Source organism: Hemicordylus capensis, chromosome 6, assembly GCF_027244095.1.
Source record: "Hemicordylus capensis ecotype Gifberg chromosome 6, rHemCap1.1.pri, whole genome shotgun sequence".
Taxonomy (NCBI): Eukaryota; Metazoa; Chordata; class Lepidosauria; order Squamata; family Cordylidae; genus Hemicordylus; species Hemicordylus capensis.
In genome coordinates this window covers 163,272,846-163,287,753 of record NC_069662.1, presented here as the reverse complement: position 1 = coordinate 163,287,753, position 14,908 = coordinate 163,272,846, and the positions used below count along the sequence as shown (strand labels likewise).

General features: G+C 48.4%; 1 protein-coding gene across 4 annotated transcripts in view; it reads right to left on the bottom strand.

The window, feature by feature from the left end:
* Positions 1-14,908, bottom strand: part of MINDY4 (MINDY lysine 48 deubiquitinase 4) — a 95,884-nt gene that overhangs the window by 13,208 nt on the left and 67,768 nt on the right. For all 4 annotated transcript variants that reach the window (XM_053259360.1, XM_053259361.1, XM_053259362.1 and 1 more), the window contains 2 exons: positions 14,562-14,625; positions 12,208-12,369 (listed from right to left, as the gene is read on the bottom strand). In XM_053259360.1, coding sequence (XP_053115335.1) covers positions 12,208-12,369; positions 14,562-14,625 — 226 coding nt within the window. The remainder of the gene's footprint in view (positions 1-12,207; positions 12,370-14,561; positions 14,626-14,908) is intronic.

Sequence of the window (14,908 nt, the reverse complement as noted above, 5' to 3'; positions counted from 1 at the left end):
GAGGATAAATATCGGCTACACCTGTATTGATGCCAAAAAATTTAAGACATCCCCCCATATTTAACAGGAAAGAATGGGGGGGGGGAGCCTCATTTTGGATTAGGTATGTATTGGGCTTTGTATTTGCTTTTTTAAAAAAGTACTCGCCTATTTTTATGGGAGGGGTATCTAAAAATATAATTATGAACTGTTATTTGTTCACGACAGCACTTTTTCCCTCTTTTGTATGTTAACACCACATTGTGTTCTTTTCAATATCTTAAAAACATCAATAAAGTGCAAATAAAGAGAGGGGGAAGAGCATGCAAGTTTGCTCCAAAGCAAGTAGTTTGCTGACCTGCCAAAAAATGTCAGAAAAGCTTGTGAGTTTACTGTGTTGTTTATGTTTCATAGCAAAAAGGCTATTAAAAATAGCAGCAGTGCCACATCTTTAGGCATTGTTTCAGACAGATTTGCCGGGAAAAGATGGCAGATGGACTATATTCTGAGCCTCTTGTATCTCTCTGCTTTTTCTCCTGCCGATCCCTTATATGGTCTCATACGTGTGACTAGCAGTTTTCATTTTGAAAAAATGTCATGCCTCAAGAAAGGGGGCACCTACAAAGACAGACTAATTTTCAACTCCCTGGGGGCTCTTTATGGTTGTTTGACTCCATTTCATATTTCCACAGAGGCAAATTTTATTCCCTTCAACGGTTGGGCAACACAGTCGTTTCCAGAATGGAGGTTCTTAATACTGGAACCTGCTTCTCCTCTTGCTAAGGGCGGAGTGATTGCATTCATCCTGTCGCCACTCAGAAGTGACAAGAACAAACCCAGACCTCTGGACTGCTCTCGGTATTTAGAATATCACAAAGTGTGAATGCAAAATAAAGCAGGCTATTCATACTTTTGGTTAGGTAAGAGGAAAGCACTGTGGACTACAAGGTGACCCAGAAGCATTTCATAGGTAAGTTGCTCTGGACAGTACAGAGGTGATAAATGATAAAACAGCAAGAGAATCCTCTCTAATATTTATGTGGAACTTCTCATATGAATGTAGGAGTCAAAGCAGGAGCCCAAGGACATATTTTCAGGTGCCAGAGAGTGTTCAGAGGTTTTTCAGGTTTTCAAAGGGAAGGGAAGGGAAGGGAAGGGGAAATAGCCCCAGTACTGCATGATTCTGGAATGCACGAATGCTTTCATGTTTGCACATTTGCTGTGTGGGAACAACATTAGGATGCTAGGCTTTGCCTTGTTCCTCTTTCAGGTACAGTACAACTTTATCAGAAAGTTGTTTGTTTTATTATTTGTTTGTCTTGATTTTAATAAAAAAACAACAATTAATATGAAGAACATACGAACAGCCCTGCTGGATCAGGCTCAAGGCCCATCTAGTCCAGCATCCTGTTTCCCACAGTGGCCCATCAGACGCCTCTGGGGATCCCACAGGCAAGAGCTGAGCCCATGCCTTCTTGCTTGCTGTTGCTCGTCTGCAACCGGTATTCAGAGGCATCTTGCTTCCTAGCTACTGTGGCCCTTACAGTAGGAACTGTACTAGAACTGAACAGTAGGAACAGAATAGGAAAACACAAGGATAGGTTAAAAGAAAGGGATGTGAAAACTGATAGGGAATAATCATGATAATTTGGTGTAAGGCTTACTCAATTCCACCAGCAAAGCCTTCACAGATTTAAGATTTACTCTTTTAAAAGTAACACCAAATTATCATGATTATTCCCTTCAGGGAATTCTTCTTAACTTGACACTGCATTTGTGTCAAAATCTAATTCTTCTATTTGTTTTAAGTTTGAAAGCTGCTGCTTCTTTTTGTCTCCCCCCTCCATTCACTTGATTGCCTCTTTGTGTCATTCTACTTCTTTCCTTATATCTAGTTTATCCACACATATTTCCTTACTGCTTTTTAGAAGTCGTTGCAGTCCTTTCATTGGGTTTGCTGTGACAAAACTTGTCCTTCTCTTTAATACTTCAGCTCTGTTCAGTTTTCACATCCCTTTCTTTGAACCTATCCTTCTGTTTTCCTATTCCCAAACAACTTTAACTTCAGGGCGGAATACTGTAGCCTTTTCTGCTGTCAGTTATCATGTCCTCTTCTTTGTCTTATTCAGTTTTTCATCTTTTCTATGTCCATAGTAAATAAATATTGATTCTTTTCCCTTCATGTGACTTGTTCATCCATAAAATAAAATTATATTTTTTAACTTCCGCCCATTAAATTTTGGCTGTAAATCGAAATCCCTGGATCTGATTCCTATCAAATCCGTCTCCCAGCTCAGTCCATTAAGTCCACTGTCCAACTGCACTTAAGAGTATATCAGATCTCTAGTTTGTTGACAACCAATGTCCAGTTGGATTCTATAAATGCCTTCCTAGCACAGTTTATGAAATCAAATTTTCAACATGAATCAAGTTCCCAGCACAGTTAATGAAATCAGTTTCTCACTGCAGTTCACTAAAACACATTCCCAGCACGTTATTTATCAGATTCCCAAGATGCTTTATATCAAATACTTGGCTTCCCTCCCCTTATTCTACCTCAGTCCCTTTCTTTGAAGCCTTTAAAACAGCCTGTGCAGGTGGCTCTTCTTATCCAAAGTTTCACGTATCCGCGGTCAGGAAATATAGACCCAACCTCATTATTTGCGGTACGGCCGTTTCACCTATCCAAGGTTTTTGGCACGTGACTTTGTCCTTATATGGCTGTATTCTTTCTGCATGTGCTCTTGGGTTGTGAGAGGAGTTTGGAGGAGTGCTTTGGTCGGAGTTCTTAAGAGTTTTAAGTGGTGGTTCAAAAAGACATGTTAAGAGCATTTGGCAGCCTTTGGTATCCTTGGGGAGTCAATGCTGTAGAGCTTTAGGAGGCTTTTTGAAGCTATGTCTGTGGAGCCTTTGCAAACCTGTGGAGCCCTTGGGAGCTGCTCATCAGCTGTGGAGCTTCTTGGACGAGCCTCTTGCAGTACTGTGCAGCCCTGGTAAGCTGTTGATTATCACTTTAATAAATGTAATTTTAATTTTGGAGTCTTTGAACTTGATCCCCCTGAACTTGATCCTCAAGTTCAAAAGGCAGCTGGAGATTGCTTTGCAACTCTAGAATGACACCTACCGGGCTCTGCAAAGCAAGGGGAAGCAAAGGACCATCGCCAGCTGCTTTGAAAAGGTAGCTGCACCCACCACCACTGCTGCAGCGTCATCATAATAAAGTTACACCTTCACTTTCCATGGCTTCGCGGAGGGAAAGAATGGTGATGATGACAATGCCGGCAGTAGGTGGAGCACCTGGTTGGAGTACCTGATTTGTACTCCAAGAAGAAGACTGGAGATGGAGTGCAGCAAACACCAGTGGTGGAGTGAAGGAAAATCCACTTCTGTTTAAATCTGATTTCTGCTGCTGCAGGCCAGAAACTGGAGAGAGATGGAGTGCTGCAAACTCCAGGAGTGGAAGAGTAGAGTAAAGAAACTCCCCTTTGTGTGTGTAGGGCAAGAATGGCAGTTCAGTCCCCAAACTGCAAAGCAAAACCAGTTCCGTGAGAAAGCAGCAAAGCAAGAGGTCTTGAGACAGTTCTTTAATATTGAAGAACTACAAGGATTTATTTAAAGAAAAAGTTACAAACAAATGTGAAAGAGCCTGCAGCTTAATTTCAGCTGTAGCTCATGGCTGAAGAGAGAGAGCAAAATTAACAGCCAACTCTGGAGAGACAAACTGGAGACTAACACCGGGAGAACAAAGAGGGGAGAAGTCCAGCATCCATGACCCTAACCTGACCCCCGACCCCCCCCCCCCCCGCAAGTGGTCACTATGAGACATTGCTGCTGAAAGTTGATGCTGCCAGGGTCCTAGCTCCAACAGTATGTTTTACTTGAACTAGATTTAATTCTGTGCTCTCTCTTTGGCCAACCTACCAACCAAACAGGCCAGGGGTTGGTGCTGCTAAGTGGTGGACTTCAACTGTGGGGTGGGGAATCTTCACTATCCCAACTACTGGAGTCGCTGGAGGCCACTGCTGGAGCATCGGGAGAGTGTGATTGCTGAGGTTGCCAAGGTACAGTGCTGTGCTCTGTCCTTATTTCTGCTTCCCCCTTGTCTTTTTTGGGTTATTTTTCATTCATTTTCTGAGGCTCCAGAATCTCCCCCCCCAATTCCCATTGACTGAAGGAGTCATTATTTGCGGTTTTGTTATCTGCGGTTTTAGGCTAGAATGGAACCCCCATGAATAATGACAGCCACCTGCACTGCAGTACCATCAAAACACAAACACAAAAGTCCTGGATTTCAAACCCACTGCCCACCAAAGCAACTTACTAAAGGGTGAGCCCCTTTGGCTGATGCCACATCCTCCACACAGAGAAATCCAATAGAAAAAAATCCCACCCAAGAATTGGTCCAGCAGAGGAAGGCTAGGCTAACATTCTTCTACTTCTGGGAGCTGGAGTCTTCCATCCACTGTGGAGACCGTCAGTGGGAAGGACCCCTCAACCACCTTCTGCATCATCAATGTATCCAGTTAAAAATGCTAGGCACTTTATAGCCCCATCAGTTTTTCTGGGAGAACTAAACTCATGTTTTAAACTGTTCCACTTAAATAAATAAATAAATAAATAAATAAATAAATAAATAAATAAATAAATTGCTTTTTTTAAAAAAAAGTTAGTTTTTAAGCCCGGATTTTAATAATATCTAGTTTTAATTTTAATCTGCTTTTAAATGGTTTTTTTATATTAATTGTTATGTGTTTTTTATTTTCATGTAAACTGCCCTGGGCCACTTTAGAAAGGGCAGTATGTAAATCGAATGAATGACTGAATGAATGAAGTTTTAAAATAAGTTTCACGTTTTTTAAAAAACTTCTATAATATGGAGAAGAAAAGTGAGAAAACTGACAAAATGTGGCTAGGAAAACAGATACCAGTTCCAAAGTAGGTGAAGATTTAAGCAAGTTATCTATATAATTTTTTAAAAGAATAAATGGATGTTTGGGTGTTGCTGTTTAAAATATACCCATTGTCATCACAAGATGTGTGCTTCCCTTCCCTTCTGTTCTCTCACAATCACTGGACAACAGAACTTGTGTGTCACAAGCTAGAGAACCCCATTCACATGCAGAAGCAGGCTTCTGATATGGATTATCCCCACTGTGTGTGCAAAGCCATGTGTAACTCACCCACGGCGGAGCATGGAGGCTGTGCAATGCACCCAGCAGCCTGATAATACTTGCAAAAGGATGTTGAAGAAGGACAAGGGGAAAAAACCCCAGTCATTTTCATTGGTCTATGGAACCAGCTGCCACCAGAGCAGGAGGCATAAATGGACAGCCATTCTGCAACAGACATGAAGGTGAAGATACAGGGGTGGGTTCAGACATGTAGTCGAATGGCCACTGTCTTCATGTGGTGGAGGAATGCCACATGCCTCCCTCATCCACCACATTTGAGAAAGCGCCTTGTTTTAGGGCCCCCACCGTTTATGAAGACCTTTGGGAGAGGTCCGCCTGTGGCTGACTCAACTGAACTTGGGGTTGACTCAGGGCTGGGCCTTTTCTGTAGCCACCCTGAGGCTCTGGAATGAACCCCCTGTTGTTGCAAGAGCGTCCCCATCTTTGGCAGGTTTTCAAAGGGCGCTCAGGACACACATTGATTTCACCAAGCCTTTGATCAGCAGTCAGTGGGTTTTTAGTTTTGTGGCTGCTGCTGTTTTAAAGGAGGAGAGCTGGTCTGGTGGCAGCAAGCACGAACTGTCCCCTTTGCTAAGCAAGATCAGCCCCAGTGTGCATTCGAACGGGAGGCTACATGTGTGAGCACTGGAAGATATTCCCCTTAGGCGACGGGGTCATAGCTCAGTGGAAGAGCATCTGCTGGCTGGCATGCAGCAGGTTCCAAGCTCCCTCCCTGGCAGCATCTCCAAGACAGGTCTGGGAGAGCCTCCTGCCTGCGACCTTGGAGAAGCTGCTGCCAGTCTGTGCAGACGATACTGAGCTAGATGGACCAAGGGTCTGACTCAGTACAAGGCAGCTTCCTGTGTTCCTGAACCGTTGTTTTAAAATTTTAAAAGTTTTAATGTTTGGTTTTAATTCTGGTTTTATCATTTATTTTGGAAACCGCCATGAGACATTGAAATGAGGCAGTACAGAAACAAATAAACAATGAGGTGAGTCTCATGATGGGGGCTTATGATGGGGGGAGGCTTATGATGGGGGAGGAGAGTCTCATGATGGGGGCTTAGTCTCATGATGGGAGGCGAGTCTCATGATGGGTGGGCTTAGCCCGCTCTCCCTGCAGACGATCAAGCCGGCACCAATCTGGGCTGCCAGATTGGCCACCCACATGACTGCCAGCTCCATCACGGAGCCAGTGGAGGCTGCGGGGATTGAGGGCTGTGTGGCCCCCGGAGGTTTCAGGATGAACTTTCTGAAGAGACCCCCGAGCCCGGGAGGCTGCTTGCAGCCTCCCGGCCGGGGGTCTACTCATGTGTTGCCACGCGCCGCAGCAACACACGAGCAAAAAGAAGAGGTTAATGGAGCGCTCACTCCATTAATCTCGTCTGAGGGGAAGGGTATTTAGGGCGGTTAGCTGCCGGAAGCCGCGCGACTCCCATTGCAGCACACGATCGCCCCCAAACAGGCTAGGCTTCTTTAGCCCGCTTTTGGCCGATCGTAAGAATTGCCTCAGTGTGTTATATGGGCACTCCATGTGGAACCCTGGTCCTGCATTCTTCCACCCCTTTTTCAGAGGCAAGAACTGTGCAAATCAGGTGGGCCTCCACATGGTGTCCCTTTGGCACATGTTATGCGTGTTGTGCCACTTTGCAAAACACTGGCTGACATTTAGACGGACACTGAGCTTGAGCAACAAACAAAGAAGCACACAGAGAAGAAGGCCATGTAGCCGAACAGATGCTAGGAGCTGCTCAGTCTCCTGCGCACTGGCAGGCATTAGGCTTGTGCAGTATGGAGAGCTGTGCCTCCTTCCCTGCGGCATACATGGGAACACGGAAGACGTTTCATGGCAGGGGATGCACCACAGGCTGCAGAAGCTCCTAGCTTCACGGAACTGGCTAGTCTGTCTGGATGCTAGCCACTGTCACCACCACCCAAGTGTCTGAACAGGGCCACAGTGTGGGTTTTCTCACTTACATGGCTGGAGAGCCCTGCTGGATCAGATCAAAGGCCCATCCCGTCAGTCATTCTGTTTCCTATAGTGGCCAGTCAGATGCCTTCAGGAAGCCCACAAGCAGGGCATGAAGACAACTGCCCTCCCCATCCAGCAACTGGAATCCAGAGGCCTCCTGCCTCTGAACATGGGGGTTCTGGATAGCCATCATGATTCGCAGCCAGTGACAGACTAATTCTCCATGGATTGGTCTGATCCCCTTTGAAAGCCAAGGGGCTAATGGTCAGCTTGTGTCAGCAGCACCTCCTCCACGTTAATGGTGTGTTGTGCCAAGAGGTACTTCTGGATGTGCGTCTTCTCTCATTCCTGGCTGGAGTCTTTGCTTTGTGGAGCAGAACTACTGTGGCTGATTCTCCTACCTTCATCTGTTCTTTCACTATCTTTTACTTTCTGGGTTCTTTTATAAATGGAAGGTAATGCCAGCCTCAACACTTTGGCGGCAGTAGTTAGCAGTGGGCAGGGTTTAGCAATATTAGAGAGACACTTTCAAAAACTGGCACCAAACGGAAACAGTTTTTGGCTGAAAACAAATCGGATGAGTCTGCTTCTAGGCTTTCTTAATCTTCCTGAGCCATGAGCAAGGGAACATATACCAGCTTCAGAGCCATAAAAATATCGCTTATTAAGTCAGACTTCCTGGACGGTGCTAGCCCCGAAAACCGTGTTTGTTGCCTTTGGCCACTAGTACTTTCTTGGTTGAAAAAACCCAACAGCTTTAAACCTGAACTGCCCGGGTCAATTTCTTTCAGCTGCCAAGGCTGAGATGGTTGGATCCCTTCCCCGCTGGACTGCCCTCCGCCCTAAGCTGTTTGTCTCTAATCCAGAATGTATGAGTAAGAGAAGCACCTGCAAAGCAGACATCGGTCTTAGTTGCAAAAGGTTATAGTTACAGAGGAGACGTTCCAGAGGGCAAACAAACACGCCAAGTGCCGGGAAGACAGAAAACATGATGCGACTGAGAAGAGCCACAAAGCAAGCCTTGGAAGGGCATAACATATTTCTATTCTGACTACTTCAAGGAGGCGGAAGGATCTGGCATTAATAAACCACGCTCCCACGGGGACAGGCCACGTTTGAAAATATATAGAACTAGCTGGGCCGGGCGCAGAGCATCTGCACCTCCAGCCGCCACCCCCCACCGCCACTGTCCCCCCCCCCTCCATGCCGGCATGCTCAGCTTTCTGGCTGGCTGGCCGCTCCCCCTCCCCCCGCTTCTCCCTGCCCCTCCGCGCTTTCTGGCAGGCCGACTGGCCAGCCTGCTTCCTCTCCCCCCATGCTTTGTGGCTCCCATCTTCTCCTCCTGGTGGGTGGCTGGGCCAGGCCGGCCCGCCGTGGCATCCTCCGGCCAACTGGCAGCCGGGCCAGGGCCAAGCCGGCCCACCGCCTCCTCTTCCCAGCGGGCGGCCGGGCCAGGCCAGCCTGCCACCGCCTCCGGCCAACTTGGGGTCGGGCCAGGGCCAGGGCCAGGCCAGCCTGCCGCCACCGCCTGCCTCCTCTTCCCAGCGGGCAGCGGGGCCAGGCTGGCCCACCACCGCCTCCTCCAGCCGATCGGCAGCCGGGCCACCACTTCCTCCCATCTTCTCCAACCGGCAGCCAGGCCAGGCCAGCCTGCCATCTCCATCCTCTGGCCGACTGGCGGTTGGGCCAGGCCAGCCCGCCGCCTCCATTGTCTCCCGTCCCCGCCACTATCTCTAGGCAGCTGCTCTCGCAAGAGCTGCCACACATGGGTTTAGTGACGGGTATGTTTAAGAGAATTAGATAGATAGATAGATAGATAGATAGATAGATAGATAGATAGATAGATGATGACTTGTCGGGCTGTTCTATGATTACTTGCAGAGTGCCACATCCAAGGGGGGTTAGGAGAGCTCTAGGATGAGGATCTGGATAGGGCTGCTGTACTATTTAAGAGCACCATAGAAAGGGAGCAATGGCGGGTCACTGCATCACTGGGCCCAAAGAACCCACATGCAGCAGTCCAGAGCCAAGAAGCAGCCTCATGAGGGGTGGCTGAATTCCACGTATGGATTGCAACAGACTAGCCAATTCCTTGGCTGCAGGCTTCCAGTAGAGAGAATACGAATACGATGAATATATGACAAATATTTATATACCGCTTTTCAACAAAAAGTTTCCAAAGCGGCTTACATAAACATCAATTGATATAAAAAGGTAGCCCCCTGTCCCCAAAGGGCTCACAGTCTAAAAACGAAAAATAAGACAGACACCAGCAACAGCCACTGGCGGGATGCTGTGCTAGGGATGGATAGGGCCAGTTGCTCTCCCCCTGCTCAAGAAAGAGAATTGCCACTTTTAAAAGGTGCCTCTTTGCTCAGTTAGCAGGGGATAATTGAGTCCCAGGCACACACAATAGCCCAGGTGTTGTGTCAAATGGAAGATGAGCATTCTTTGGGAAACGCAAAGAGACATTCCCCATTAGTCTGCATTCACTAGAAATTACATTCAGGACACCCCGCTCACATGCACACACCAGTGTTTCATTTTCCATGCTTGGTTTCCGTTACCACTCACAGAGCCACAAGGTAATTTGATGCAAATCAAATCTATGTCTTTTACTGACAGGCTGGACAGAGGGAGTTGGGACGGGGGTGTGGAGAGGAGAATTCCAAAAGTCTGGGTTCAGTTTTGATCCTGGCCGTGGCCATGTGAATGCAGCTTGCTCAAAAGGGTATGAATGAGCATCTCCATGTTTACACAGCAGTGGGTAAAGAGATGGTCTCTCCCTCTTCAGAACTGAGCCTCAGTCCTGGGAGAAGCAAACCCACTAGAACGGTGTGTGCCTTTTGCTGCCTCCCTACTGCACCGCGGTATGCCCGGAGACTTAAGAAGTCCAACGTACAGTGGCGGGCAGATGTTTCCAATCAAAACATCAGTCTCTCTGCATCAGGGCTTTTTCTGAGGAAGGCAAGGAAAACTGACATGCCCTCTGCTGGGGTTCTGCAACTGATTAAGAGCCATGCCTCACCAGGAGTCCAAATTCCCCCAGCCGCTCCACAAGAACACACCAGAATCCCTCCAGAGGACGGCACGTTGAGCAGCAGGACAACGCTGGGCGATTTGGTCTGAAGCCATTTGGTCACTCGGGATCCAAGAAGGGAGGAGCCAGACAGGAAGCTGTGCTCCTTTGCGGCTGAAGCTGCAGGGAAGTGGGGGAGGCATGGCAGTGGGGACTTTTCGGCAGTCAGTGGGTTACTAAGGCTATTCACACAAGCAGCCTAGGGTAGGGGTTAACCCAGGCTAGGGAAGAGCTGGGTTCAGGGCTGATCCCAGCACTGTGCCCACCCCTTCTTTTGAATCCCGCCTTTAAGAGCGCACCCTGAAAACTGGTGCCGGGGTCATGTGTATGCTCGGGCTGCATGGAGCGCCTGTCTCACAGGGGTATCATCGTGCAGTGCATGGTGGGATATCAGGAGGCTGGGATGCGTTGTCCTGGCCTCCGGAGATCTACACTGCTGGAGAAGCGCGGACCATCTGGGAGTGCGAGCCACACTCCCAGCAACGTGTGCTAGACTGTCGGTGGTGGCGGGGGGAGGTGAGTTGGACCCTGCCTTCTCCCCCACCCGCCTGCCTTCCCTTCTGAATGGCTGGGTGCTTATTTATTGCCAACATTTTCACTTCCCCCTTCTAGCATAGATAATAACCTAATGAAAATAACAATAACTTAATAAAAATTCTTGGCATCATAACAGAAAAGCCCATCCTTCATTTAAGAACATAAGAACAGCCCTGCTGGATTGGGCCCAAGGTCCAGCTAGTCCAGCATCCTGTTTCACACAGTGGCCCACCAGATGCCGCTGGGAGCCTACAGGCAAGAGGTGAGGGCATGCCCTCTCTCCTGCCGTTGCTCCCCTGCAACTGGTACTCAGAGGCATCCTGCCTTTGAGGCTGGAGGTGGCCCGTAGCCCTCCGACTAGTAGCCGTTGATAGACCTCTCCTCCATGAAGTTATCCAACCCCCTCTTAAAGCCATCCAGGTTTTTGGCTGTCACCACATCTTGTGGCAAAGAATTACACAAATTGATTATGCGTTGTGTGAAAAAGTACTTCTGTTTGTTGGTCCTAAATTTCCCGGCAATCAATTTCATGGGATGGCCCTGGTTCTAGTGTTATGTGAGAGGGAGAAGAATTTCTCTCTATCCACTTTCTCCACACCATGCATGATTTTAGAGACCTCTATAATGTCTCCCCGCAGTAGCCTTTTTTCTAAACTAAATAACCCCAGGTGTTGTAATCTTGCCTCATAAGAAAGGTGCTCCAGGCCCTCTTCTGTACCTTTGGACATCTTGGTCGCCCTCTTCTGTACCTTTTCCAGTTCTGCAATGTCCTTTTTTAGATGTGGTGACCAGAATTATACGCAGTACTCCAGGTGTGGCCGCACCATAATTTTGTATAAGGGCATTATAATATTAGAAGTTTTATTTTCAATCCCCTTCCTAATGACCCTTAGCATGGAACTGGCCTTTTTCACAGCTGCTGCACACTGAGTTGACACTTTCAATGAGCTGTCCACCATTTATTGGCCAGCCATTCTTCCAGTGGTGGGAGGAGTTGCAGGAGGGGCCTCGGAATTAGATCTCAGTACATAGCCAGGTCTTATTAAGAAGGACTGTAGCTCAGTAGTCAGGCATCTGCTCTGCATGCAGAAAGTTTCTGGTTCAATCCCTGGCAGCATCTCAGAGTATGGCTTGGAAAGACCCTGGTCTGAAACCCTGAAGAGCCGCTCCCAGTCAGAGCAGAAAATACTAAGCTAGGTGGACCTAGGTGGAGTCTGACGTCGTAGAAGGCAGCTCCACCCTCCAGCATTCCTAGAAGCACTTAGAAGACCAGTGCCACATTCTAAGATAGGCATGAAGCACCCATTTGTCATGTCCACCATAGGCAGCCATCACTGTGCAGCTCAGCTGGAAGGGGTTCTCCTCCCCAGCTGGCTGGTGGAGAAGGCTAGTAAGGAGCCAAAGAAGGCATTCTTGCAAACGTTGAAAAGTTACCCTCCATTTGCTAAGCAGAGGCATCTGGCACATACCTGGCAAACGTTGTAGTGCTCAAAGAGGGACAGCAAGCCAACTTCACTGCGGCCAACGATGCCTTTTAAAACGGTGACGTTTCCATTCCCGGAGTCCAGCTCCATCACATCATTGAAAACGTTGGACACAGCTTTGCCAGTCAACAGCAGGTTGACCAGTTCCTGGTTTCGAGAGAAGAAACAGGGCTCTAGAATACACACTGGCCACTCAGCATGGGCTGGAGCCCTTGGCAAACAGGCTTGCCGTTCTCAAGGGCCCGAGGGCCTTCTCCTTGGGCCCTTGAGGAGGGGCCACTTTTGACCAATGATGGCCAATGCCCTCCTCAAATCCTCAAACTGCTCCTAGGTCCCTTATGGCTTCCAAACCTGAGCTATCTTGGGCTGCTTCAGATGACATTTTGTCCCCTGGACCCCAATGCAATGAGGACTTTGCACATCGTGAATACAGATGTCCTATCCTTTCCTGGTGTGCAAGGGGGCCTTTCCCTAATCGTGTTGGGGCGGGGGGGAGACATCCAAACTGCATCCTCCATGTGGCCCAAATTCAGATGAACCACTTAGGGAGAGGTGCACCCCCTGCACAATGGGAGGAGGAGGAAGGATGTGTTGTGCCAAAGGAAGGCCCAGAGGATCAGATGCCATCGGTGAGATCACACTGCCATGTGTCAACGGAGCCCAAATGTGACTGGAGTAGCCATACCACCACCCCCTTGTCTGGCATCAACATATGCTAATATGATACAATATGACTGACATGACATTCAAGTGGGGGCAGAATTTGCTGCCCAAAACAGTTTATTCTTGGCAGGAGAGTCCACCTGCATAGCCTGTTCCAGGCTGAGCCAGGCACCCCAGGAGCACACCTGGACCATGGACAGCTCTGTGGGCAAGAGCTAAGCAGAGTAAAAGGGCTGGATAGTGCAGCGTATGACAATGTTGCTCCAGAAGAGTCTAGCAGCAGACTGCTGGTGCTTACAGCTGCTGCCTAGGCAGAGTGAATGCCCCCCCACACCACCCCTTTCCAGGGAAAGGCTCTGTTCTCGAAAGGGGCTTTGCCTGATTCCTCAGGCACTGGCTCTGGTGATGCTGGAGGCCTTCTACTGCAAGCATGTGGTCCTCTAGGAATTCCTCCAAGTTGGAAGAGACAGGCAGGGTTGTATCCTCAGGTTGAGGTTTGTGTGTGGTGGGCGGAGGGCTGGCTGGCTTGTGTTTCCCTGCTTGTCCAGGTGTGGAGGGTCCCAGTGGCAAAGGGCAACCTGGGTCTGAATCCCAGACTGGCCCTAGCGCATCTCATCCCCTGAAGTGACCACCTCCTCCCTCAAGTTGAGGGGGTCCTGGATTGGGCGTCACTAGTGTGTGTCATGCAGTTGGTCCTGTTGGGAGCAGATGGAGCAATGCCTGTTAGCGTTGCTCCATCTTCTTCCTGCAGAACCTTTGTCCATTGCCTTGCAAACCAGCTTCAGCAGAGTTCCATCCATCACTGCCATGTTGCAAGCAGCAGACTCCTCTTACACAAAACAATGGTTGTGTCCCCTATGTAAACAGCTCACACCACCACCACCACCAATATACAGCTCTTCAATCAAAGTTCTCAGAGAGGTTTACAGAGAGAGAGAGAGAGAGAGAGAGAGAGAGAGAGAGAGAGAGAAGATGTCCCCCTGTCCCCAAAAGGCTTATAGTCTAAAAAGAAACATAAGGCAGATACCAGCAACAGCCACTGGAGAGATGCTGTGCTGGGGTTGGATAGGGCCAGTTGCTCTCCCCCCTGCAAAACAGAAGAGAGTCGCCACTTGAAAAGGTGTCTCTTTGCTCAGTTAGCAGGGCTCATTTACGGGTGAAGGTGGGAAGGAAAATTTGACTTTCTACATAAACAGCACTGCTTAGACTTGAGTATGTGATAGCTCTGCATCTCCCCCTCTGACTCTTTGGGCAATTTGGCTAAACAAGGCCATTTGGCTAAACACATTGTCCACTGTGTACCTTTTGGCAGGGATCTACAGATGTAGGCTCAGCTCATTAGCCAGCCATTATTTGTGGTCGCCACCAAATCCCCTCTCTACCCTCAGATCCTTTTCTAGCACACAGGCAGAGGGCTTCGGAGAGAGGCAGGTCTTCTGTCATTTGCAATGGAGACAGAGATGGTAAGCAACAGTGAGAGCCCTCTCCTACTTCTCAGGAAGGATTCCGGCTGTTTCTTCCCTTTTCAAAAATGCCTGTGCTAATGAGACCTCTGGGGAGGAGATCTATGTCATGCTGGGTGTCCTGCTCACTGAGATCTGTCACTGGATTGCTGAGAAGTGGATTTGTGGATGCCTGCATTTTGGCCATGTTACAGGGACCTCTCCCTTACTTACTTGCGTACAGTATCCATGTGCACCAATCAAGTGGTTTGTGATCACATCAAAATCTCGACGAACCCTGGGGACGAAAATAAGATTTACAGAAGTCGACTCGCAAGCTCCTCTTTTGGAGAAGTTTTCCCAATATTGTTCACAAAATCTGTTTCCTTCCCCATTAGGGAGAACCTGGAGACGCAAGTGTATAAAGTTATGGTCTTTCAAATACTGTGCGATAAAATGTCTTCTTCACTATGAGCTCCATTGCCCACTGAGATCCTCCGAAGAGGTTCATCGGCAGTTGCCACCAGCTCCTCTGGTTCCTACACAGGCACAACAGGCCTTCTCTGTTGCTGCCCCGAGAC